This window comes from Sitophilus oryzae, unplaced genomic scaffold (assembly GCF_002938485.1).
Source record: "Sitophilus oryzae breed Bouriz unplaced genomic scaffold, Soryzae_2.0 scaffold_179_pilon_pilon, whole genome shotgun sequence".
NCBI classification, from domain to species: Eukaryota; Metazoa; Arthropoda; class Insecta; order Coleoptera; family Curculionidae; genus Sitophilus; species Sitophilus oryzae.
The window spans coordinates 5,363,666-5,389,106 of NW_022146501.1; the positions used below are offsets into that span (position 1 = coordinate 5,363,666).

Consider the following 25,441-nt stretch of genomic DNA (forward strand, 5'->3'; position numbering starts at 1 on the left):
CGTTACTGTTGTTCATTCCGTGTGAAATTGCGTTTACACCGTGTTTGTTTTTAATTTATAATAGATTTCTGAAATTATTAGAAACCTGATACCGTTAAAATACTTACAAGATCCCCGGCTTTCTTCGATGTCCAGGATGATGTTCGATGATCCATTCTCGACTTCGCATAGACCTGTAACGAATATAAGAAAATTAAAATGTTGCAATTTTTTTCTAATGTTAACATTTCAATTTCAAATATTTCAATTCCAAACATTTCAATTATGGTACGCCACTGACTTTTCTTCTAATACACATTATTTTCAAAATTTTCATTCATTTCTAAATTTCATCTCTTAAAGAATTAAAGTCATTTTACTTCAGGATCAAATCGATACAAATCCTGAGTTATAAAGAAAGTCAATCTCTACAGCATTTACTAAAAACTGGCATTTCCTCCCATCACACGCTATATCTTTAACGTTCCTTCTTCCATCCCTAGTTAGCATGCAATATAGCTATTTTTTAAAAATATTTCAATCCGTTTTATAGCGTCATCATCAAGTTATTGCCTCCTTATTGGTTGACTTTTATTGTTATTAATACTAGTAGATTATCAAGTCATTATATCTTATGACCAGGCACATTGAGTGGAGAAGTAATATATATCCATATCACTGAAGAGTACAAGATCATAATGATTAAACCGTATATAAAAATCTACGGTTTATAGTATTGAAGGATAATTGAAAACTGTACAGGGTGTTCCACTAAGAATAGCTCTCGGCTGTATCTCGGAAAGTATTAGTCGTAGGGCTTGTGGAAAAAAATAGTTATCATTAAAGAGACTATGAAAAATTGCTGGAAATTATTTTCAAGTTTGTAGAACGGCCGCTAGAAGGCGTAACTGGTATGGAAAATGACAAAATGGTATTTTTTAAGAAATTTTGCCTAGATACGATGTACTATAAATAATAGCTTCATAATCTTCAGTAAATTTCGGATCTTTTTTGTTAGAACCATTTTCCCCTATTTGCTAAAATAAAGTGGTGGGGGAAGGCTAGATCTCTTTTAATTTAAATGTTAATAACTCCGGACTGGATGATCGGAATCCAACAAGTGGGAGCTCGTTTAAAAGAGAATTTCTTACCCTATATTATACCATATAAACAATAAAAATAAGCTCATGAACGTAGACGCCAGAGGGCGCTGTCTTACAATTTAACAAACATTATGCGTTTTTTCAAAAAAATTAAATGCGATAGTATATGTAATTTTAGCTGATACTAAAGACTAATAAAAGCTTAAAAAGTCAGCGAAAACCGTATCTTGATATCTTTTTTCAAAACAAAGTTATTAGCAATTATAATAAATAAGAAAAAATAAGCCCTTAATTAACTTATTTTTCTAACACGGTATCGCTAGCCCTCTTGATTATGACCATTCTAATAAAAAATAAGATAAAAAGATTATTTTATTAAAAAAAAATCCACAATGTACCGGAACAAGAAACGACGCCTCAGTGAATTCATGGTAGGCTTTGGAAGAAAGTTGCTTTTAAAGGGATAGTTTAAACATCAAAATATTATTATATCAATATTTTGATAGTCTCAGCAGCGTTTTTAAACGGTTTTATTTAGCTCGACCCGTACGGTATTTATTTATTTGTTTGTTTATTTGAGTCAAAATTAGAAATTGAAATTTAAGTACCTTCCTGTTGTCAGATTGATCTGAAATTTGGTACACACCTTTAGTTCCGATGACAATAGAATATAGTAATATCAATAACATTGTAAATCTAAGATGGCCGCCGGTACAAAATGGCGGATTTCATATTTTTCCACAACCCCCTCAATATGGGTATCAAATGAAAGGGCTACACTAGTAGAATACTGTGATTATGACAAAATTTAAAATCCAAGATGGACGTCGTTACAAAATGGCGTATTAGGTGAGGGCATGAGTAGTCGTGTCCAGAACAGTTGTGTCCAAGATTGTGTGACGTTAGAAGGACAGATATAAAAAATAGGTGATTAGATGTACCTACGTAGTTAGCGGTAGCTTTACCACCCAAGTTAAGGTAATAGGTTAAAACGTGCTGAGGACTGTATGGCATTAGGGTGGCTAAAAATGTAATGTCGCAAGCGTTTTCCCCTTAAGATTGGGCGCCTCTTGTTGTATATTATAGCCTTGCCCCTCTACTGGACCTCTGGGGGGTCGACCGTTAAAATGTCCATTACTCGTGGGAACAACATGGACGAAATTTCAATGGTATCTTATCAAATGCTGTGTATGATTGACGCACGATTAAGACAACTTAAAAATCATGAAGACGAGTTCTTTGGAGGCATAAACGTTTTACTTTTTGGAGAGCTCCGGTTTTCACACAGCTCCGGAGCTCCTGTTTTCACACAGCCCGATCATCTCCAACCAGCCACACATCTATGGCGTTTGTTCACGCTCTGTGAGCTGACGGAGAATATGCGTCAGCAAGGGGACCTTATACTTTTATTGAAATATTAAATGCTTTGAGAATAGGTGAGCTAACCGCTAACCATTTTAGTATTTTGATGCAAAGAGTTATTCAAAACCCAAGTGATGAGTTTGCAACAGACAAAGCGTTAAGGGTACCCCACTAATCAGCAAGTAAACAATCACAACGCTGCTGTTTTAAATCTGTTCCGGAATAAGGGATCTCGAATTTATACCATTAAAGCACAGGACCAACTAATTGACGCCACACGAAATACAGATAATTTAAATTTAGCAAATATAATACCAACAGACGAGATATAAATGAGACTGAAAATGATATAAATGAGACTGACGATATAAATGAGACTGACGAAAAGATATAAATGAGACTGGAGGCTTACCATCAGTACTTGAAATATTTGTAGAGCAAAAGTAATGTTGCGGTCCAACATTGACGTTACAAAAGGATTGGTAAATGGTGCTATAGGCCACATTACAGAAATTGTTTGGCCTCAGTTCCGTCGAACCCAAATGTACGAAACATATTACCATCAGTTTGGATTGACTTTGGCAGAGACGGCATGCACGTTATACACCCGAAAGCCATACAGTTTCCAGCAAAATTCAATTATGGTACGGCTGAAAGAAGGATGTTACCCTTAATTTTGTCATGGGCATCCACCGTCTATAAAATGCAGGGCAGCACAGTCGACCATGCAGTAGTGTATTTGGGCTCAAAATTGTTTGAGGAAGGGCAAGCATACGTGGCTCTAAGTCGAGTCAAGTCTCTGGAAGGGCTATGTGTTGAGGAATTAGATTGTAATAAATTATCAGGTAAAAAACCATGTAACAATGATGCACTAAATGAATTAAATAGAATGAGGAATATTCGGTAGGCATTTCCGTTAAATACTAAAAACTAGAAAATAAAAAATCGGTAAAAAACTTTTAAGTTAAACGGTTTTATCTTATGTGCACTGAAAACTAGAAAATAATAATAACAATTAGTTGTTTTGAACTTCTAGTTCAGAAAATATTTTAGTACTAGGCAGAATACTTTTAGGCATATTAGACTAAAATAAAAACGTGGGGCCCCTCTGAAATCCTACCTATGGCAAAGCATATCTTTATACTTTGGTATATGAGCTCGGCGTTCGCTGATGAAGCCGCCACGGCTGGTTATTGATTGTCAAAATCTCCAGTTACGATTATAGTAAGTCGATGCAATCCACACTTAGTATAGAAGAAAGTATTACAGCAATAGTTAATGGGCCCCACGTTTTTATTTTAGTCTAATATGCCTAAAAGCTATTCTGCCTAGTACTAAAATATTTCTGAACTAGAAGTTCAAAATACCTAATTATTATTATTATTTTCTAGTTTTCAATGCACATAAGATAAAACCGTTTAACTTAAAAGTTTTTTTACCGATTTTTTATTTAATCATTAATTTTATAGGCCTAAACAGTATCTGGTTTTGCCAGAAAACTGCAATAACATGGCCTTTTACTTTTTAGATTTTGTACTAGGACAGTCAACTTTAATTATTGTTGTTATAATAATAGTGTTATGAATTCTTTTTATGATTACCTTGTGCACTGAAAAGTAATAAATTTGGCTTATTATTATTATTAAAATAATGACAAAGATGATGATATTCAGCTTAACTTGTACTAGATTTTCTTGCCCGATAATACCGTCATCGTATTTTTTCATAATCCATATTTATGTTCGAAATAAAATCGCTACTCCCAATCAACCGTTTTCAAAAAAAATCAGACCAAACGCATTCAGCTATTAAAGGATCCCTAAGTGCTTATGCATAAAATTACCCGACCTAATAAAATCAGATAAAAAGCATCCTACAACACCTTTTTTCCATGCGAATAATTACGGTTTCGCTGCAGGTTTGCGATAATTAGCGATTTATTAGCGATGGAGATTGGCCGTATTTATTGCGATCCGCCTCAATTGTGCGCGTCGTCGGCAGCGAGACGACCAAAAGGAAGATGGGCAAGAGGGAAAATGGAGAGAGGAAGGTTAAAGATGTAGGCCGCATGTTAATAAAGTTTTAAACCAGCTTTGCGAGATCGGTGGGATTTTTATAGGTTGGTTAGATTGTCGAGAATCAACGACACAGTGGGCCGTATTATAAAAGAAAGAAGGCAAACTTTGTAGTATAACAACCCAGAGTCGTTCAGCAAAGTTGAAGAGGTAATATCATAGTAGAAGGAAAAGAGTAGTTGCACTCTCCCAAATATTTTATGCCAGTTTTTACAATCTGTCGAATATTGGCAGATTGCAGAGCGTTATAGTTGAGTTCCGTCCGTCGACCTGCGAGGTTCGAGCGTTGCGTCCCAGCACAGAGACGGAATGACAAAAAATGAGTGCCTTACTGTGTGCTGCTATTGATTGTAGTAATAATTAAAAAAATTGTTCTTTGAGTTTTTTTGAGAGTAATTTGTGATCATGTTTGTGTTCACGTTAATTTTCTCATGGCTGATTAACTACTTAATAATTTGATATTATTTTCATTTAAACCTAAATTTTTTACCGATTTTACTTTCGATAATCATCCCTTGCTTGCTGTTTAAAGAACTGCACAAAATTTTGGTAGTACCGAAAGTACCCAAAAAACTGGAATTCCCGGTTCCTTAGAGGCATAGTACCGAAATTACCGGTTCCAAAAAACAGCTCCGGTTCCGGAAACGCTATATAACGTACCATAACCGTGAATCGCCCTATACTGAGTGAGTCTTAAATAAGTGCAAATATTTTCAGGGGTAGTATATTTTGGCCCCAAAAATATGAGGACTTTTCTGCGCAATTTTAAAAAAAAAACGGAAATTTTTATAGTTTTTGGTTAAAAAACATAATTTCTTGACAATATGGTAACTAGGGTTCAGAACCGGAAATTCCCGGTTCTTTTGAGATATCAAAGAACCAGGACTCGAAATTATTAATTCCCGGTTCTTTCGGTACCTTCGGGACTCGGTAACAATAACTAAAAAAAATTGTTTTATTACGTGAGAAAGTAGTAATTCTATTTCTCTCGCGAAAATCTTTGAAATAGATAATAATATAAAAATATGTCATTATATATTTTTTCCGCATTTCTTCCCATCAGAAGATTTTCAGATACAGAAAAATTGTTACTTACTCGAAATGTAAAAATATTCTGTTTACAAGCAAATTTTTACTCGATGATCAATTTTTTTTTATTTCATTTTATTATGAACTCACGTTTTCCTAAATACTAATTTTTATAGCATTGTTGTTATCTTTACTTGCATACTTATAGATTTCCGCCGGAATCGCGTCACAGCCAGCTGATTTGTTGTTTTTAAGCTGTTTTATGGAGGCCTTTATTTCCTGAGGTATTGTGATTAGTGCTTCTATATTGGGGTTTGTTTTCTTGGTTAAGGATATGGCTGTAATGCTGTTTCCAGCGAGGGCTAACATTAACAGAAGCCAAAACTTTTTTTCTCTTAACATTTTCTACTGCTGCCCTACTGTATCTTCCCGTACCCCCATGAAACCGCTTAAAATATGGGCCAATTCTCCACCATTAATGTTAATAATCCTGCCGAGTAATTACACGGCCGTATCTTCATTTTGCAAGTGGTGGCCGCGTTATTTATGACTTAATGTTATCTTTCTCTTGCGAGGATCTCCGATCTGTGGCCGTGGCGCGTATTGCGTATAGGTAAGCCGCAAGAAGAAGAAAAAGCAACAAAAAGGGTCAAAAGAGTAAGAACAAAAAGGTTTTAATTATATATCGGCGACGTACTTTGTAAAACGGTAGGTCTTTATTTTATTTTTCAAAAAGGACTAGCCATAAAGGTTGTTTTGCATAGTGTACAGGTTATTTAGACTATCATCTTTAGTTAACTTATCCCCAAAGTTTTACACCGTGTCGTTGAAAAATGGAATTAGCAGAGAAAATTTCAAAAAATATACACCTACAGAATTGTCGGTGGTGATGAACCCTGGATTTACTCTTATGAACCCGAAAATAAACGTCAATCGGCTGTTTGGGTATTCCAATATGAACCAAAAAATTTCCAAAAAAAAAAACAACGAAGTCAACCAACAAAGGTGGTGGCGACATTTGTCTCAAAAGCGCATCATGTAACAACAATAATTCCTCTGCAAGATCAAAAAACTCTTACTGCGCTGAATGTTACATAATATATATTTTTTTGCTGGAAGTAATTGCTGAGTTCCGAAATTATTATTCTGCAATCTTACCTATACAATGTATCACCGACGGAAGAAACAGCAAAATTTGGAGGACCAGTCTGTTAATAAAAGCCATTCCATTTATCTGAAACAAAATTAGATATAAGTATTTTTATAAATTTACATTTCCAATATCGTCGGTGAAATATGATAACTGCTAACTACATTATTCCTAACTTTACAGGAGAGCAAAAAAACGGTACAAAAAAGTATGTGCACATGGAGGAAGTGTACTTATAGAGTATTTTTTTCTCTTTCTAATGGTATAAGAAAACTTATTGACGTAAAAAATGGAGTTAGCAGGTTATCACGTTTCACTGACGAATATGTGTATAAGTTGTATACTACGATCAAAGTAGTCAAAATTAAAGAAAAACAACATAGTATCGCTAAAAAAAGTTGAAACCAAAGAAATCAAAATGCATTCGTAGTCAGTCAGTTACAGTTAGTGGTAGTGTCAAGATGCTTTTTTAACTTTTATTAGGTAATCATTTTTCATTTAATGAATAATATAATATCGTTTTTTTTTAATTTTTCCTTCCCTTTATAGGTTAAACATTAACTAAAATTCGAAATTTTAAATTTTTGAGACTTCTAGAAGTACCTTGCTGGAATTCTGATGGTCAGTGAGTGTCTCACTATCGAAATTACTGAACTTTAACTAGATATAATTTATAAACTATAAAGCTTCATTCAGAACCTGGAAATTAGTGGAATAAATTAGTGGTTTCAATTAGCGTAGAAGTTTGTTCCTGTAATTTGAATGTAAGCATTCAGAACATCAAAATTAGTGGTAGACATTTTCAATTAGTAGAAAAAGTTATCAAACTTTTAACTTTTCCACTAATTATACTTCAAAATTTGCGAGAAATGTCATTTTGGCCTTTGATTATCATCCTTCAAGAAAAATTTTGGTTAGAAATCAAAAGTTTATTGTTTTATAAGCTAAATATTATGCTTTCTCTATGGATACAACAGACTACCGCTGTTGCTAGGATATTTTATTAATTTTAATTCTGTGTTTTAGGCATTGTCAATAATCGTAAACTAAAAAGTATAAATTCTAATTGAAACCACTAATTGGGAGGTTCTGAATGAAGCTTAAGAAATTGACACATTAGTCAATTTCTATCTTAGTCAACTAAAAGTTAAGATTCTTGCTTTATCCACAACCAAATTACAAGGAATCAAAAGTGGAGGTCGCCAAACATTTTTATTTAACACTTTTTTTAAGATTACAATTAATATTCAAAGTATTAAATAACCAATTATTGTTATATTCCAGGAAGATCACTGTAATCCGGAGTTAATAGAAAAAAAGGAACGAAAGGATTCTAATATTAAAGCATCACTAATGAAAACATTACACCGTTACTAATAAAATTACTAAATAAAATAATCTTCTTAATTTCAGTGAAGAACAAGTAGACAGAAAAACCTTTCAACACGAATATACTCTTAGAACGCCAGTAAAAAAGTAAAGAAGCCATCACGTACATGACTAAAAACATACAGCATCTATCTGGTATTAATAATAATAGTACCGTTAGACCTATTTTCAATTTAAATGAAGTGTAAATTTATTCACAATGAGCTGGTAAAAAGACCAAGCTTAGAGAGCGATAGAGAGAGAGAGAGAGAGTACTGCTGCTTGGACATAAGATGGTACTGTCGAAGGCTTATTCTGAGACCTGTCTATAACTGATGATAATTTCAATTCTTCTTGCGTATCTATTGCATATGTGAATTATAAATGTTTTTTTTATCTAGTTTCATAAGAAAGAAAATACATTCACAGGCATGAAAACAGGCACTTTAAAATTTTGATGTATGTATTTTAAAGTTGCAAATATTTTTAGGACTGGTATATCTCGATAAAAGAAACATATTTTCTCTTTACCATTTTTCAAATAAGTCCAAAATAACCGAGTTATTTAAGTTTGCAAAAAAATGATTTTTTTTTGAAAAATTTTGAGAGCCACCGGCTGTACCGGGTGTCACTAAGAATAGCTCTCGGCTGTATCTGGGAAAGTATTAGCCGTAGGGCTTACGACAAAAAATATTTTTAACTAAAGGGGCTATGAGAAATTGCTGGAAATTATTTTCAAGTTTGTAAAACGGCCACTAGAGCCGTCAATTTAACTGCTATGGAAAATAAGAAAATAGAATTTTTACAGAATTTTGCCTAGATAATGGGTACTACAAATAATAGCTTCATAATCTTCAGTAAATTTTGGATTTTCTTTGTTAGAACCATTTTCCCCTATCTGCTAAACTAAAGTGGTGGGGGAAGGCTAGATCTGTCTTTATTTAAAAGTTAATAACTCCGGACTGAGAATGATCAGAATCCAACAAACGAGGGCTCGTTTAAAACAGCGTTTCCTACTCTATATTGTACCAAAAAATAATAATAATAAGGTTTTGAACGTAGACGCTAGGGGCGCTTTCTTACAATTTAACCAACATAGCGCGTTTGTTCAAAAAAATTAAATACGATAGTATATGTAATTTTACCTGACAGTAAAGAGTAGTAAAAGCTTAAAATGTCAGCGAAACCCGCATCTTGATATCTTTTTTCAAACCGGAGATATTTGCAAAATTATAATAAATACCAAAAAATAAGCCCTTAATTACCTTATTTTTACAGCACGATATCAGTAGCCCTCTTGATTATGCCCATTCTAACCTAAAAATAATGCCTTTATTATTTGAAGTAGGTAGTTGAAGTTGTTGGCATTTTGAAAAAGCATTTAAAAGATAAAAAAGCTGCTAAGACTATCAAAATGTTGATCTAATAACAATTTGACGTTTATACTATTACGCGAAAAGCAACTTTTTTCCAAAGCCTACCATGACTTCACTGAATCATCGTTTCTTGTTCACTATTATTAATATCTTAATTATTAGATATTTTTACATCTGGTATTATGGTATTCTGGTATATCGTCGATCTTAAAATAAACTAACTGTTTCTATCTTATTTTTTTGTTAGAATGGGCCTAATCAAGAGGGCTACTGATACTGTATTGTAAAAATATGGTAATTAAGGGCTCATTTTTTGGTATTTGTTATAATTTTTCTAATATCTTCGGTTTGAAAGAAGATAGATATTAAGATGCGGTTTTCGCTGACTTTTTAAGCTTTTTCTACTCTTTACTATCAGCTAAAATAGCACATACTATCGTATTTATTTAAAAAAAAAACGCGCTATATTTGTTAAATTGTAAGAAAGCGCCCCCTAGCGTCTACGTTCAAAACTTTATTATTATTATTTTTATGGTATAATATAGAGCAAGAAACGCTCTTTTAAACGAGCCCTCGTTTGTTGGATTCTGATCATCCAGTCCGGAGTTATTAACATTTAAATAAAGATAGATCTAACCTTCCCCCACCACTTTTTTAGCAGATAGGGGGACATGGTTCTAATGAAAAAAATCCAAAATTTAGTGAAGATTATGAAGCTATTATTTATAGTACCCATTATCTAGGCAAAATTCTGTAAACATTCTATTTTCTTATTTTCCATAGCAATTGCGTCCTCTAGCGGCCGTGTTACAAAGTTGAAAATAATTTCCAGCAATTTCTCATAGCCCCTTTAGTTATAAATATTTTTTTCCGTAAGCCCTACGACTAATACTTTCCGAGATACAGCCGAGAGCAATTCTTAGTGGGACACCCTGTATTTGCATCCCTTTTAGTGCCGTAACCATAGAGTAAAGCTGTAACTATAGTAATATGCGATGAACATGCAGTTCTAAAAAGTCTTCGAAAAATATAAAGGAAAATTTAAAAGAAAATGCACGATTTTCAACATCTTTTTTTTGCGAAAGAAACCTCATAGACGTGTTCCTGGGGTCGAAAAATACCATCCCTCAAAATATTTGCACTTATTTAAGAGTCACCCGGTATATTGTGTTCTAGTGGACCGATTTTGATGATCTTTTCAGCAAATTGTAGCTAAATTATTTGACTTTTTAGTATCTTTTTCTAAATTAAAAATGGAAGTTCCCATCAAAATGTTGATATTTCGTTGAAAGTTTGGAACACCCTGTGGAATTTGTTAACAAAGCAAGGAATTTAAAGATAATTTTATGAAGTAGATGCATCTTTTTTCGGCCCAAGTTTCGTTTAGGTACTTGAAATTAGTTATTTAAGAAATATTTGTTTATTTAGTATTTCGAAGCCTTTCCAAATAGACAATCACGAAAAATTTTCTGAGGAAATGCACAATTTTCAGTTTTTTAACTTTAGAATAGCTGAAACCAGTTACATGAAAACACGTCTTTGATTTTCATTCTAGAAATTTTTCTAAACATAGACTCGCTTAAAAACCTCTTGCGGAAGTGTACCATTTTCATTTGTTGAAAAAATATTGTAAAATATAGCAAGATTTGAAAAGCACTCGGCAAATGGAGTTTTAGCTTACAGCGTGTTTTGATTGCTTTGGTTAGGTTTGTTTTTGTTTGGCATGATTTGTTAGTTCATTTTTGTTAATTCTCGTTATTTTTCGTTACAGTATTGATGTCTAAATTACAGTATCTACTCGGTTAAGTTCATACCTACACAAAAAAGTATTTAGAATGTAAAGCAGCAACACGTTCTCATGTAACTGATTTCAGTTATTCTAAAGTCGGAAAAAAGAGAATGATGCATTTCCGCAGAGAAATTTATATGAGATTTTGATGTTATTACAAATTTTGTTGCAAATATTATTCCTAATCTTAAATTGAAAACCGCGTTTCGCTAGCTACTGCAATTTTGGAGTTACGATTTTTTTAAATTTTTAACCCCCTCCCATACCCCCTTACCAACCCCCCACCCCCACCAAAAACTAATGGTCAGATTCTCGAGAGCCACAGTATTTTTGTGCCAAATTTGGTTAAAATCGGTTTAGCGGTTCTTGAGTTATCGTGTTACAGACAGACAGACAGGCAGACAGGCAGACAGGCAGACAGGCAGACAGGCAGACAGGCAGACAGGCAGACAGGCAGACAGGCAGACAGGCAGACAGGCAGACAGACAGACAGGCAGACAGGCAGACAGACAGACAGACAGACAGACAGACAGGCAGGCAGGCAGGCAGGCAGGCAGGCAGGCAGACAGACAGACAGACAGACAGACAGGCAGACAGGCAGACAGGCAGACAGACAGACAGGCAGACAGGCAGACAGGCAGACAGGCAGACAGGCAGACAGGCAGACAGGCAGACAGACAGACAGGCAGACAGGCAGACAGGCAGACAGGCAGACAGGCAGACAGGCAGACAGGCAGACAGGCAGACAGGCAGACAGGCAGACAGGCAGCCGTTGTTGTGGCAACGGCAAGTAAAACAGAAAAACTGGAGATTGAAGTTAACGATAGTTTAGATAGAATACACCGTTGGCTGAAGATGAAAAATTTGCAACTGGCTGTCCATAAAACAGAGGCTGTACTGATAACGGATAAGCGATCTTTTACGTATCCAAAGATTGTGTTGGATGGGACGGAAATCAAATGGTCCAAAAGCCTCAGGTATCTGGGAGTGCAAATTGATAAAAAGCTGAATTTCAAAGAACACATACATGCAGTAGTGGTAAAGGCTCAGACAACAGTGGCTAAATTAGCAAGAGTAATGCCAAACATCGGAGGTCCAAGGCAGGAGAAAAGGATACTTTTAAATGAAGTGGTCCACGCCAGTATTTTGTACGCCGCTCCAATATGGGCAAAGGCACTGGAGGTTAAAAAAGAAAAACAGAAACTTCTATCAGTTCAGCGACGGAGCGCCTTGAGAGTTGTTTCTGCCTACAGAACTGTAGCGGAGCAAGCGGTATTCGTAATCGCAGGTATACCACCAATAGACCTGGTAGTAAAGGAAAGGGCTTATATATATGATCAAAAAACTACAGGAAGAACAGATAAGGCTGATATCAAAAATGAAGCGAAGGAGATATTATATCAACTGTGGCAAAGAAGATGGGATGAGGCGTACGGTGGAAAATGGACACATATGTTAATCCCGAATATAAGAAGATGGACTGAACGAAAACACGGACAGGTAGACTATTATCTTTCCCAGATACTTAGCGGTCACGGAGCTTTCGAACATTATTTATATCGTTTCAAGAAAAGAGCTAGTGCGGCCTGTAAATATTGCAGCAGTGCCATCGACGATGTCAGTCACACCATTTTTGAATGCTCGGCCTGGGAACCAGGTAGATTAAAGATCAAGGGGATTTTTAAGGTACCCTTTAAAAAAGAAAACTTAGTACCATCTATTGTGGAGGACGAAGATATATGGGAGGCTTTCGTGGCGTTTATATCAAAAATTCTAAGACAGAAGGAGCTGGATCAACGGAGGGTTGAAGAATGACCAAAGTCTAACGTAGAGAGGGGCATCTGCGCCGAAGTAATGCGTGAGCAGTTCCAGCGCAGTTTGTCTACCAAATAGGGTGGAATATTTTTAGTCGGTAGGAATCCGGCACACCTCGGTCGCCAGAACAACAGACCAGGCGTCTAAGAAGATTTTTTTACCATCCTCAGAAAAAAAAAGGCAGACAGACAGACAGACAGACCCCGAGCCGGGTACGTTCCGTGAAGTAGACACCGAGCCACGTCCGAGCTTTCTGTATATGCAACACCGAGTTGATAACGGGGTTCGTATTAGTTCCGAGTATATTAGAAAACACAGCCCCATAGACACACGAAGATTTAATACGAACAATGCCAAAGTTCTCGAAATTGGAATTGGTACTTATTGCAGTTGATGAATAAAGAACAACACCTGCAGGGGAAACACCTGCTCAAAGGAAAAGATGAAGAACCTATCTTCTTCATTACATCCTTTCATTGTCCAGTTTTACGCCTGTCGTCAAATACTGCTGTAAGATTCACTAATACTTACTACAGAAAAAGTGTACTTTGTTTATATCATGACTGCAGATTGCAGTCGGGGCACCAGAAAAAGTACATTCATGCTTTTCGCAAAGTGGTGGGAACGGAGCGGATCCGAGAAAAAAATGTACGCCGACATTTCTGGGACGGGGCACGGACGAGTTCCGGCGAAGCTCGGATCGTGCTCGGCCTGGCATGAATGTATATGTGTAAAGAACACTTGACAATGTGTGGCCATGTCTTCACCGACGCACGGCTCGGACCCGTTACGGTGTAGCGTGAAGCATCCTTTAAGGTTGATTCTCGTTATACTTTCCGTTTCCATTCCATATCCGTTCCGTATTTTTTATTGTATTGACGCTATACGTAAGCTTCCGTTCCGTATCAGTTCCATACTTTTTATTGTACAATTTAAATCATTACGAAAGTTTTATTTTAAAAATTTGTCTCTTTTGAAAAAGGTAATAGATTTAATTAAGAGGTGAAAGAATATATAAATATCAGCAAATGTTAACAGAGCTGGTACAAATGTAAGAAATTGACAACGCTGTTTCTGATACGCTTCAGTCCGTCCGTTAAAAAAATGTATGGAAGGAAAGGATACGGAACAGAAGGGAAACGGAAGGGATAGTGTGCATTGTCATATTCATTTACATGATATTATATTTTATGTAAACGGAAGGGAGCTGATATGGAAGGTATAGTGAGAACCAACCTTTAACCTTTAACTGTAAAATTAATAGAAAAGCCAATATTTGGACAGTTCAAAATTTGCCTGGCATTTTCTTTTTCCAACGACGACGGCGACGATGCACCAATCAGAAGCAACTAATAAGACTCTATAAATGTAACATCAGGATTTCAAATATACATATAAGGCTTTAGGATTAGAAACTAGTTGAAATGCATATTCATAAAGTACCTACTCTCGAATTTATCAAAACGAGAAAGTATATATTGCATATATTAATTAATTATAATAATATAGCACGGAATGTCGGTCGCATTATAAATAAAATATAATAACACCTGACACAGGCGTATCAAGTAGTAAATTGGAGAGAATGTAAAGGTGTCTACAAATAATTATACCTTTATAGGGACTTTAAATTGAATGATAATGTGTATATTAAAATTGTACCAACATTCCTATTCGCGCCATTTGATTTTTCAAAATTATTAATATTATAGCAAGCTTTCTAAAATTTAAAATAGTTTATCTTCGTTTTTTAAAATGGCACCGCTAAAAATTCTACAATCCTTTAAGTACAAAAAATGATCATTCTTTAATTCTCCATCAAACAAAGAAATAATAACAGGCGTTCCATTTAAAAAAAAAACGAAAAAAAAGTTATTTTATAGCTTTGACAGTGTGGTATAGAATTTTTGAATACCCTGTATCGTATATGTAAGTGCAGATTTCAATAGTGTCAGAGATATTATATAAATAAATAAAAACATTTTTTTTTCAGTCTTTCTTAAAAAAAAATATTAAAAATACAAGAAGTGTCCTGAAATCAAAACTATATTAGGTATTTACTTTAGATGGTTTATACTTACTTTGCTATAAATATGGCAATCGTAAATTATACAGCATGTTCAAAATTCTACGCCAAACTTTCTAAAATATAAAAAAATTTTTTTTCGTTTTTTTTAAATGGAAAAGACCCTGTATATTATTTTTTATTAGACGGACAGTTAAAAAATAAACATTTTTTATATTTAAAGTATTTCAACAATTTTAATGGCTTCGCAGATACACGCAGTATTATTTCATATGGCTCTTTCAATGGTAAAATACGAGCGAAAAATCAATGGGTGGCTTTGATAAAAATATACTGTAGAAAATGCCATATGAAATAGAAAACACAAAGTAAAGCCATATGCCTTGATTGAGCTTCAGTATTTGCCATAAAATAGCGAGCAATTTTTTACTAAACCATATATATTATATGACTGTAATCACAAAACTTCAATATATTTCCGTATTGTAACGGAATTTTAAATTAAGTCTTTATTTTCGAGAAAATTTAGTCCGAACATAAGGAATATTTTGTTGTTGATTGACCATCAAAATCTTAAAAATAAAGAAGTTGTCTAAAAATGTGCTACAATATGGATATAGTATAATCCTTTATTTCTAATTTCCTTCTTCATTTCTGTAAAAATACCTAGCCAGTTTTACATAAAACGTTAAATAATGCCGAACGTTCATTTTTCCACTTTTTCGGACTAGTGAAATCAAAGATATTTAAACTCGGGAGATACAACTATCCATTCATAAAACGCACTAAAACTTCATCACACATTGGTTTGCGAAAATCAACGAGTGCGAAAGAGAATGGACAAAGAAGGGAAACGGTATCGGCGCTACGTCAACAATGTAGTTGTTTATAAAGATTAGACGGTTGAGGTCGTTAATTTCCAGTGGCGTGCAGATTGACCGACAGTATTTTAAGAAAATTAAAAAAATAAAACATCAATATTTGAGTGTGTTAATATGATAAGTTGCAAAACCCGCCCCAAACACGTTGTTTCGAGATAATAAGCAAAAACTGTTTTAGGAAATGCTTCAAGCGTTAATTTACAAAAAAACGTAAAGTAAATTACGTCCTAATTAACTACCTATTTCCGAACTCTCATCTCAATATCAATACATTATTTTTTTATAGAAAAATGTAATTATATAATAAATATAGTATGGGTATAAAAACTATATAAAAAACTGTATAACAAGGAAAAAAAATTACAAAAAGTCAGCAAAATTCTATTTTTCGGTACACCTCAGTTGTTGATAGAATAAGTACAAAGGGGCAAACCGAAGTAGGTACCTAGATTAGATTTTATTCTTATAAAATAACAAAGAACGTTCAATATATAAAGTAAAAAAAATCAAGTTCAAAAATTAAAGTTCGTAATTTTATAAATTACTAGGTACCTAACTGTTTATAGAACTTATTCTTAAATTAAATTATTCTTAATTTATTGGTAACCAATTGGTATTATTATATGCAAATATGCTCTTTATTATTTTAGGTACCGCCCTTGTATTTAGAAACAAGAATCATAACCCTACTTACCGATGAAAAGTTAAATGTGGATTTAAGTGATCCACTCTCTTGCACACAACACACGAATGTACCATATTTTCAAAATAATGTTTACGCAAGTCCACAAAATATCACAAAAATGTTAAAAACCACAATGAAACAGTAAAAATACACAAAACACTCACCGGCGGAACGGCAATATCGCACTAACAGCTGCTTTGAATATTCATTCTGACTCGATTTCCGTTTTACTACGTCGTAAATTCCTAAGAGTGACGTTGCCAAACTACTGTTTTTTTTAAAAAAGACTACTTTGATATTTTATTCAAACCATTAAAAAAATTAAAAATAATAAAGTAATTAAGTATTAAATAAAAAAGTTGACGTTAGCAAATTAATGTACTTGATATAAATATAGAAATATAACGAAATTATTTATTTCTTCATAATTGATTGTGGTGTTAGTCGAATATTAATTGTATATAGAAGTAAATCTGGCAAACGTTTTTGGGGTAAGAGAGACGGGAAAATAAGGATAAAATAATGTCTGATAATAGAAAAACGTAAACAATTGTATCTCTTGAGTTTAAATATCTTTCAGTGAAATAGACTCTCAAAGCAAAAAGCTGATGAAAAATAAAATATCCTGTTAATGCGATATTAAATTTACAAAAAAATCATTAATAAATATCAGAATTACGGAAATGTTTCTTCATCTCCTAGCGATTTGTATTTTTATTATTATGCAAAATCCACAATGAAAAGCAATAAAAGATAAAGAGTTCTTTTAAATTAAAATGGTAAATTCGTAATGCTAGGCCATAAAGAAGAAGATGTTGATGAAACGTAAACTTGCCCGATCACGAACACTAAAAGGTGAATGTTAGTTCAAAGCAAAATCTAAAAATATACCTGCTTTAAATGCCTTGTAAATATTTGTTGTTAACTTATACAGTTCTTTATACAGGGTGTCAATAAAATAATGTATCTAACTTTAGTGGGTGATTTTATAGATAAAAATAAAACAAAACGTTCCTATGAATATATGCCCTAAAATGCTTCCCGAAAAAATTGCAGCCCTTCTTGAAAGGTTAAATAAAAATAATATACACTCACCGGCAAAAAAAACTGGCCACTAAAAACTAGTCCCAATTTCAAAGTTGGATTTTTCGCGAACCACTCATTAGATTTTGATGATTTTTTTTTAGTTGTAAATTAATTTCTTCTTAACGGAAATTTTTATTCCGAATTTATTTTGAGCATATACAGGGCACAACAATAAGACGAAGTTTTTTGCCCAAACTTTGTAACACCCTGTAGGGTGCCGCAACTGTAGCAGCTATTGCTAAATCAAATCACATTGTAGGCTCATCTTTTGTGAGCATTTTGTTTTTTTAATAACGACATTATCTCTGTTTTTATTGGAGATACGCTTCTTTATTTACAATACTACAGTGAGGTGTTTCTCAAAGTTGAAAATTCTTAATTTGTTCTAAGAATAGTTTGTCAGAATTAATCGCCAATATCTTTCAGGATACATTTACGATAGACACAGAGATTTGATTTTAATTCAGTGAGATTACGGAAATTTATTTTTCCTCTGGTTGCCGTAAAATATGTAGAGTGGGTACTTTATTTAATGGTTATATCTCTTCATTAGTATCCTAGGTCGTTTAAGTGTAATAAATATACATGGGGGCAGCAATAAATTGGCATCGTCCTCTTTATTAATTTACTAAATTACGATGCTATTGGTCAATTAGATATGCTAATAAGAACACATATATTTTGTATGATATTCATTGGTTTTCTAAGATATTTTTTTAATAATTTCATGTTAGATGGGCGTGAGATTTCATGTAGGAAGTGAAAAATATAAAAAAATTTTCTAATAATCAGGGTATACGGGGTGGTCCGAACTGTATTCCGGAAACTTTGGCACCATATTCTGCAGATAAAAATAAGTAAAAGAGTTCGTATAAATGTATGTCCAAAAATACTTAGTTTCGGAGATACAGGGTGTAGAAGCTTCATTTTTATTTCGATTTTTTCCAAATAATCTCTGAAGTAACGTCAATATTTGGATGAAAATTGGTATCTGGGAGTTTTTTGACATGAGAAACTTGATTTTGATGTCAATATGACTCCTATTTGTAGGGGGCGCCACCTACATGTGTTTTAATTGTTTTGAAGAGTAATAACTTTTCGTCCATACCCGTATAAAACTGCTGAATGAAAAGGTATACATTTCCGTGATTTTTTACGTAAAAAATGTCTCTTGGTAAAAATCGCTTTAATTGTTAGATATTTCGCTTTAATTATTAGATTATAATTGTAAGATATTTAGAATGGAAATAGTCACCACATGTTATTATTGACAAAAATAAAGACGTTGGGTACATAATATAGTTATTTGTTTGAAATGATAAATTTGGCAACTTTTTATTTTTTTTAAATTAATCATAAAGTTTTCTTTGGAAAAATAATGGTACATAACATTTCAAATTTATGATTTCAGTCTAATAACTATTTAGTCAACATTTTTTAATTTATGTCAATAATGACAGGCATTGGTAATTTCGATTCCAAATATCTCAAGAACCATTACTCGTAGCCATTTTTACAAAGAGACCTTTTTTAAGTAAAAAATGTCGTAAATGTATATTTTTCACACAGTAGTTTTATACAGGTACAGACGAAAAATTATTACTCTTTAAGTCAGTTAAAAAATATGTAGGTGGCGCCCCTTCAAGTAGGAGTCATATTGACATCCAAATCAAATCTCTCATGTCAAAAATATTCCAGACACCAATTTTCATCCAAATATTGACGTTACTTCAGAAATTATTTGGAAAAAATCGAAATAAAAATGAAATAACCATCCTGTATAGAATAATATTTATGCAACTTAATAAATTATTTTTCTTGTGCTTTTTTAATGTTAATAAAACATATTTAGTTATACTTATTTTAAGTAGGCTATGCAAATCACTTATAGCACGCCCTCGTTTTATTATGGTAATTTACATTCCTTTCGTAATTATAGCTTTCAATTATTATAGCTAGTTTTGCAGAGTAGTAGTAATTGTAACTTTCATATTGTTTTATTGTAATTGTAAACTCTATGTATGTAACTATACAAAAATATCCCCAGCCAGTAAGGTAGCTTATTTATTTCATCATCATCATCATTATCAGCTTATTCAACCATTTCCAATTATGGTGTAGCCTCCACCACATACTCCCTTTGTGGAGGGGTCCATTGAGATCGGGGAAGTTAGCAACCACTCTTGCCACCGTACCAGCCACTCTTGCCGTTTTTGAAATACATACATACATACATTGCAAATTAAATAAAAGCTTTTATTTAAATGCGCTAAAAAGAAGAAAATAATTTTCTGTAACACTTTTACTATTAACTTATAATTCATTACACAATTTATCTATACTAATATATAAAATCCTTAAGTGACTGACATACTGATTAATCACGATCCTGCTCAAACCACTCAACGTAAGTTGTTGGTGCTCAAACCACTAACGTTCTGATAGTAGAGATCCCGAGCTGGTGTATTAGTTGTCTCAAATATATAATACTAGCGTGTACCAGCGACTTCGTTCGCATCGAATTAATCATTTGTAATGGTGATGATAAAGCAAAGCAAGAATTTCCATTAACATACAAACTGGATAAAATTTTCTCACATTTATGTCAGCATGAGAAAAAACAATATGGCGATATTATTATATAACTTGGGGTAGTTTCATCTCGTTGGAATATGACTTTCGAAAAATCCGTTTGCCAAAAATAAGCGTTTTACGTCAAGCAGTTTAAGCAGAATCGTGGTTAAGAAATTACCCAACTTTTTGGAACACCCTGTATGATTTTTTAAAAAATTTCAAAATATGTAAAAAAACCAAATAAATTATGCTTGTCCAAGCGTTTTTCCGAAAGACTAACCGTTTTTTAAATAACAAATATTGTAATATTTGAGGGGCGTTTTCACCCTCTTGGAATTTGAGATTCGAGAAACCCCTCCTTATCGAACCTCTACACCCCACAGTCAATCCGTTCGCCAAAAATCAGCTTTAAACGCCAAGCAGTTTAAGCAGAATCGTGATTACTCAATGGTCATATTTTATGAAACACCCTGTATACATTTATAAAGAATCTTAAAATATGTAAAACAACAAAATAAGATATACGTGTTTAAGAGTTTTTCCGAAAAACTCACCGGTTTTTAAATAAAAAATATTTTAATATTTGAGGGATAGTTTCACCCCCTTAGAATTCGAGTTTCGAAAAATCCCTTCTTATCGAACCTCTACACCCTAAAGTCAATCCGTTTTCCAAAAATCAGGTTTTTACGTCAAGCGCTTTAAGCAGGATCGTGATTAATCAATGACCAGATTTTTCGAAACACCCTGTATACATTTTTAAAAAAATCTTAAAATATGTAAAAAAACAAAATAAAATATACGTGTTTAAGCGTTTTTTCGGGAACTTGACCGTTTTTTAAATAAAAAATATTGTAATATTTGAGGGGTGGTTTCCCCCTCTGGGAACTGAAATTCCTTCTTATCGAACCTCTACACCCTAGAATTAACCTGTATGCCAAAATTGAGCTTCTTACGTTGAGTGGTTTGAGCAGGATCGTGCTTATCAGTGAGTCACTTAAGGATTTTATATATTATATTAGTATAGATTATATTCTTCTACTATTTCCAATGTTATTTAAAACTTTACCAGAACTTTTTTCATCATCCTGAACGATATTTTCACGGTAACTAAAAAGAAAAAAAATACATTTTTTGGTGCACCCTAGTATTTACTAGTAGTTTTACACCCTGTATAATAAAAATATTATTGCGGCAATAATCACACAAGCAACAAATCAAATTATGTTAATCGGTTCAGCAGTTTTAACAAATTTATACACTCACAAAGGTTATTGGCCCTCGTTATATTGATCCTCTGACTTTATTTTGCCGACATGACAGTTTAAGGAACAATTAGATCCGTATAAATATCCCATTCCAAACAATTACCTTTTAAACATTTCATTAACATTTCGATCTATTGTCTAACCATTTTTTCACTCGATCTAAAACAATAGCGTTGGATAACAGGCGTTGAAAAAATTACGCGAGGTATAACAATCGGTCTTTGCCGAATGTTCTCATAGGTTTCGGAATCTTTACACGTTCCTTGTAATTAAGCGTTTGTTATTAAAGGAACGTTTTTTATAACTCACATTACATGGTTGCTATTAAGAGAAACGATTTAATACCTCTTAGCTTTCTTGGAAATGGGTGGAGATAATTTAGTTAAATCGCAGATGAATGTAGAATGTTTAGGAGGGGAGTTAATCACCGCGACCTTATAGATCTATTGTGTGTTCCCCTTTCTTGAGTTATAACGAGTTATAACTCATCATACAGTCTCAGGGCTTTAACAAAAGCCAGTATCCGAGACGGCTCCATAGAAGCCAGCTCTCCATCCTCGACATCAGACTTACCAAAGTTCATGGCACGAATGGTCGTCGTCTCGGCGCACTCAGTGATAAGGTGTTCTGGTGTTTCCCCATATTCCCCACAGAATCTGCACTCACCGTTGTTTCTCAGCTTCAGCCTACTGAGGTGTTCAATGAGGAGACAGTGTCGTGTTAGAAACCCCGTGACAATCCGAAGATTGTTTTTACTTAAATCAAGGAAAACCTTTGATTTTTCTCGGTCGTAAGTTCTGAGGAACTTTTACGAGTATCTTAGATCGTTGGAGGACACCCAGGTTAGTTCCGCTCTCAGTTGGTTCCCGTTTGGAAAACAGAACGGTTCTGGTCCAGTTAGTGGAGTGTTCGCTCCTTTCCTAGCTAGATCATTTGCTTTTTCATTGCCTTCTATCCCTTGATGAGCATCAAGCACCCAGAGTAGGAGGACTTTATTTTCTTTGCCTAATTTGTTGAGCTTCTCTAGGCATTCTTTGACCAACTTCGAATTGATGGTTACTGAGTTGATCGCGTTAAGTGCTGCTACTATCGGATAGGATGGCAATTTCCTGTTTTCGATAGTTCCTATCTAATCGCAGCTGAACTGGTTACAAGAATTCTGCTTCTTACTGTGCCATCCCAACTAGCAAATATAGTTCCCAGTCCTATTTAAAATGTCACTGTCCCTAAAGTATAGCTCCTAGGTCCACTCTGCCACTTAAAATGTTACTTTATCAGGAATAGTCACTTTGAAGTATATTTCGAGAATGACCGGTTTGGGCCTACCTACCATAAAAGTGGAAAATAAACACCCCGATTGCAAGTCGCAAACATGTAATTTAAATAAGTGGCTGGAAATATCCGAATCTTCGAATATGACACCATAAAAGACCAAAAACTTTATAGTAACTTTTCAAAGTAGGGGTTACTAACAAGTGCTACCATAATACCTCTATTAAGTTTTTGTTACTTTATAGTAACAATTTAAGTTACGGTGTAGTCGCGGCCACGCCATCTAGTTACTTCTAATTTATAGTAGCATTGAAAGTAGCAAAATGGTTACTGCTACCTTCGTAGGTCACTATAAAGTAGCCGTCGCTCATCCATTACCACTAAAAAGTCACCGGGGTCAAAAACGGCTACTTTATAGTGAACGTAACTTAATATACCCTAATAAATGTAATTGTCTCAGATTGCATCGTGTGCTGCTCTGTTTTAGTGTTTTCTTTTACTTGTTTTTAAGCTTTATTAAAATTTTGTAAAATGTCTAAGGTGAATAAAAATTAATTTTGTTATTCTAGTACTTTCTACCGAAGAATTAAACAAAGGGAATCACTGCGAGCCGATGCATCAACATCAGAAACAAAAACTACATCTTTCTACAATCCTACTGATGAACATCAGAAATCAGGTAGTGACTGAGACATTTTTGAAGCTGTTTCTGTAGATGAGCGTAGTGTTAGTTCTTCTGAAACAGAATCTCAGAGGAGAACTAATTTGAGAACCAACAACAATATAAAACAAGAGCTAAAAGAGTGGCGTTAAAATACTCTATACCTCATGTATAATATGGAAACATTAATAATATAAAAACACTAATAATAGACAATGCACAAAAAGTAAAAAATAACTTCAAAGGACAAGGCGGGACGTTATAGTGGCACCAATGAAGTGTATAGTAGCCACCGCTGCTATCGGTGCAGCATACGCTCCAATTAAGTGTCAATTTGGTGGAGCAGGGAACTTTCTTGGAAACAATCACTTTGTGGTTCCAAAGAATTGTTGACCATGTAGTTCCAAAACAGTTATTGTTTCTATAAAGTCGCCTTTGGGTAGCTACAATTGTCACTTTATCAATCCGAAGATTTTAAAGGTCCAAATGGGTAGGGTTGGCCTAATATGTTATTGTTCCCGGTACTTTGTGGAAGCATATGGAACTATAAAGTATTTTTCGGATTAAACGGCCATATTATTTAGACGAACAGACAAATGGCTCAAACATTATGCGTTTTCAAGCTAAATATACCTAGATTAAAGCTTTTTTCCTTAGTTATTTTGTTATTTCTAACGGTGAAGTAATATTTTAACACTTTGACCCCGGTTTCAAGCAAATTATTATTATTTTTTAATTACTACATGAGTTTCTATTGCAAATAATATAATAATTTGAAATATTTTGAGAGGCGCTCGAAAATTTTGTCATATAAACCCACTATTTTATTCAGTAAAGTTGATTGCGTTCTGGAATTTACCTAAAAAAGGCGTTAAAATCGCACGGTAAATAACTGAATAATTATAATAAAAATAATAATGGCTTCCATAGTTATTTTCCATCCTGACATTTATTTTTATGAAATGTGAAATTGTATGAAGAGGTCGCTGTGAATAAAATTTAACAGTTTAACGAAAGTTCCACATGTCGGTGGCTAACACTTGGCTGCCACGAACCCGTGACTAGGCAGCTTCGTAACAGATAAGTCCCATTCACCAGTAGGCTACTTTATAGTAACACATCATAGTAACTCTTTTAGTGGCAAAAACTACCCAAGACACTTCCCGGCTACTCAAAATCTTTCCCCATTTTGGTCGCAGTTAGCAGCTACGAATATACGACGTAGCCGCCGATGGTCACCGCCCACTTTGTAGTGGCTTTGGTAGTAGCAGTTACGTATCCTGCCACTATAAATGCTAGTTGGGATACCTGTGGCCATACTCTAAGCAAAGCTTATGGTCCAGGGGTCAGTGAATATTTTTGGTATTTATTTTCGCAGTCAGCAAACACCAATAGAATAATTTGGTTAGGAATTTTATTAATTGCGAGACATTACTGAGAGATGTAAATATTCGAGTACCTGCCAGTGACAACGAGAAATAAAGAATTTTTCTACCTACCTACAGCCTCCCACAATCTATTGTTGACAACCACTATACCATATGTGTCACATTTTCAATAAATTGTCCACTGATTTGGACATTTTTCATATGACACTTGTGTAGTACGGCTCGGAGATCGTAAGACGGCTTTATTTTTAAATTTTTATTACTTTCCTGATATATTCTACTTAATTCTTTTTGTATAAATTTGTTTGAATTTTTTAACTTCATTTTTTTATTACTTTATTTTCTATTCTTAGATTATTCTTTAGACTCTTTTAGATTATTCCTTAAGAGTCCATTGTAACAGATAAATTTCATCGCTACGACCTCTTTGTGCTAGCTCATAAATTATCGCAAATAACTATTATTATTTTTGCATCATGTTTACTATAATTTTATTGTGAAGTATTATTTTATTTAAATTTTACGATTATGCAACCCGATATACACCGCGATATTAT

The 25,441-nt window shown here is 33.8% G+C and overlaps 1 protein-coding gene across 1 annotated transcript in view; it reads right to left on the reverse strand.

Moving 5' to 3' along the window:
* LOC115882652 (cadherin-99C) overlaps positions 1–25,441 on the reverse strand; it is a 243,377-nt gene that overhangs the window by 134,016 nt on the left and 83,920 nt on the right. Inside the window, exons 2-3 of the mRNA XM_030900847.1 lie at positions 6,707–6,782; positions 108–173 (exon numbers count right to left, since the gene is read on the reverse strand). Coding sequence (XP_030756707.1) covers positions 108–173; positions 6,707–6,773 — 133 coding nt within the window. The 5' untranslated portion in view covers positions 6,774–6,782. The remainder of the gene's footprint in view (positions 1–107; positions 174–6,706; positions 6,783–25,441) is intronic.